We start from the raw sequence: 1,751 nt of genomic DNA, 5'->3' as shown, positions 1-1,751 counted from the left end.
GAGCTGAGCTGCCCTCCTGCCTGCATCCCCAGGGAGCTGGTCCCCTCTGCAGAGCTGGTCCCCTGCGCTGGCAGGCTGGAGGTGAGGGTGATGGTGGCGGTTACCTGACTCCTGCCCCTACAATGTTCAAGGTTTCCTCATGGCTGGGTTGGGTTTTGGGTGGGTTTTTTTGAGTTGTTCCCCCCCCCCCACCACCACCACTTGGGCTGCAGAAGATGTTTCTTCAAGTGTATGGTCCAATGTCCTGCGCTCGCTGCCTTTTGCCCTCAGCTGCCTCCACACACTTAGTTTTGCCTTTACAATCCAAATTTTCCTCACCCCCGGCCCCCCGCCCAGGGCACCCACCTTTTCATTTATTCCCACGTGTTGGAGCATTTTATGAATAACTGCACCGGTGGAGCTTTTATTGATTTTTAAAATAGATAAAGAGACACCTCTGCATTTAGCCAGAGATATTCCCTTCCCCTCCCCAAAAAGCAACCCACAGCAATACGCTCACTTCCAGCCAGCTACAACTCTTCCTTGTTCTTTGAAAGTGGAAATATTTGAAAGCGAAGAGGCTTCTCCCTCTGCCTCCCCCCCCAGCTCCCTCTCACACACGCACTCTCCTTCTCTATTATTGTTATTTCTTTTTTTTTTTTTTAATTCCCCCCGGTGGAAGGTGATGAATATTTGATCAAAAAACCCAATACCCCAGTGATTCGACTTTGTGTCCTTTAGAAACATTATCTTGCTTCTAAAAAAAAAAAAAAAAAAAAAAGGAAAAAGAAAGAAAGAAAAAAAAAGACTAAAGAGCCCAAAACAAAGTACAGATATTCGCTCTCCGGCTCTGCTAGGCGGACTCGCTCAAACCCCCAGATCTTCCTGCGTATCTGGAGTTTTAGGGTCGGGCTCTCTCTAAGGTAATTTCATTTTATTGAGTAGGGTCCTGGAAGCCGTAATGCCTCCCCGGTCGTAAACAAGAATGACTTCGACTTACTAGGGTCTAATTCGTGCTTTTCTTCTTTGTGTTTGCTGGAAGCGATGGCTTCGGACTCCGGGGAAGGAATTGTCTGCGCTGCTCTGTCTCTCAGCTCCCCGGGAGCCGCGTACATGTAGTCCGCGTAGCCGCGGCCGTCGGCGGGGCCGCACTCCGCCCGTCGCCCGGGGAAGGCGTCGGGTTTGAGGACGTAGGGGCGAGCACCGGGGGCGAAGGCCGGGAAGGAGACGGCCCCGGCGAGGGGCTCCAGCCAAGTCCGCATGTACCTGGGCTCGGCCCCCACGGGTGCCTGGGGAGCGTAGGGGTGGTAGCCCACGGAGGATTGGGAGTGGACGGGAGCCCAGGAGGTGGTAAAAACGGCCGGCTTGGGGGCGAAACTGCAGGACGGAAAGTCGGCACAGTCCGGGACTAATCCTGACGGTCGGGCAGCAGCCGGGTGGGAGGCAGAGCTGGGGAACCTGGAGGCCAAGAGCTCTTCGTTCTCGTGGCTTATCAAGGAGTCAACATAGTAGTTGCTTATGGGGCCAGAAGCCGACATGGTTCCCCCCTCTTTTACATTCATAAGATTATTGTATGAACTGTATGTGTACTTTTTATCTTCTCATAGAACAATCAGGGCAGGTAATTATTTTTTCAGCCTTTCCCAGTGTGCCATTGGCTGCCCGCCCTCACGTGATTGTATTTACCCAAAAATATAGCGTGGATCAATCCGCAGGTCTTTTTTTTTTTTTTTTTTCCTTTTTTTTTTTTTTTTTTTTTTTTTTTTTTTTTA

General features: G+C 51.1%; 1 protein-coding gene across 1 annotated transcript in view; it reads right to left on the bottom strand.

Annotated features, from left to right (window-relative positions):
- The window catches only part of HOXC9 (homeobox C9), a 2,922-nt gene extending 1,381 nt beyond the window's left edge, over window positions 1-1,541 (bottom strand). The window contains exon 1 of the mRNA XM_009884066.1: window positions 980-1,541. Coding sequence (XP_009882368.1) covers window positions 980-1,541 — 562 coding nt within the window. The remainder of the gene's footprint in view (window positions 1-979) is intronic.
- Window positions 1,542-1,751: the final 210 nt, after the last annotated feature.

Source organism: Charadrius vociferus, unplaced genomic scaffold, assembly GCF_000708025.1.
Source record: "Charadrius vociferus isolate BGI_N301 unplaced genomic scaffold, ASM70802v2 scaffold1164, whole genome shotgun sequence".
Lineage (NCBI taxonomy): Eukaryota > Metazoa > Chordata > Aves > Charadriiformes > Charadriidae > Charadrius > Charadrius vociferus.
This window is presented reverse-complemented; position numbering and strand designations above follow the sequence as displayed.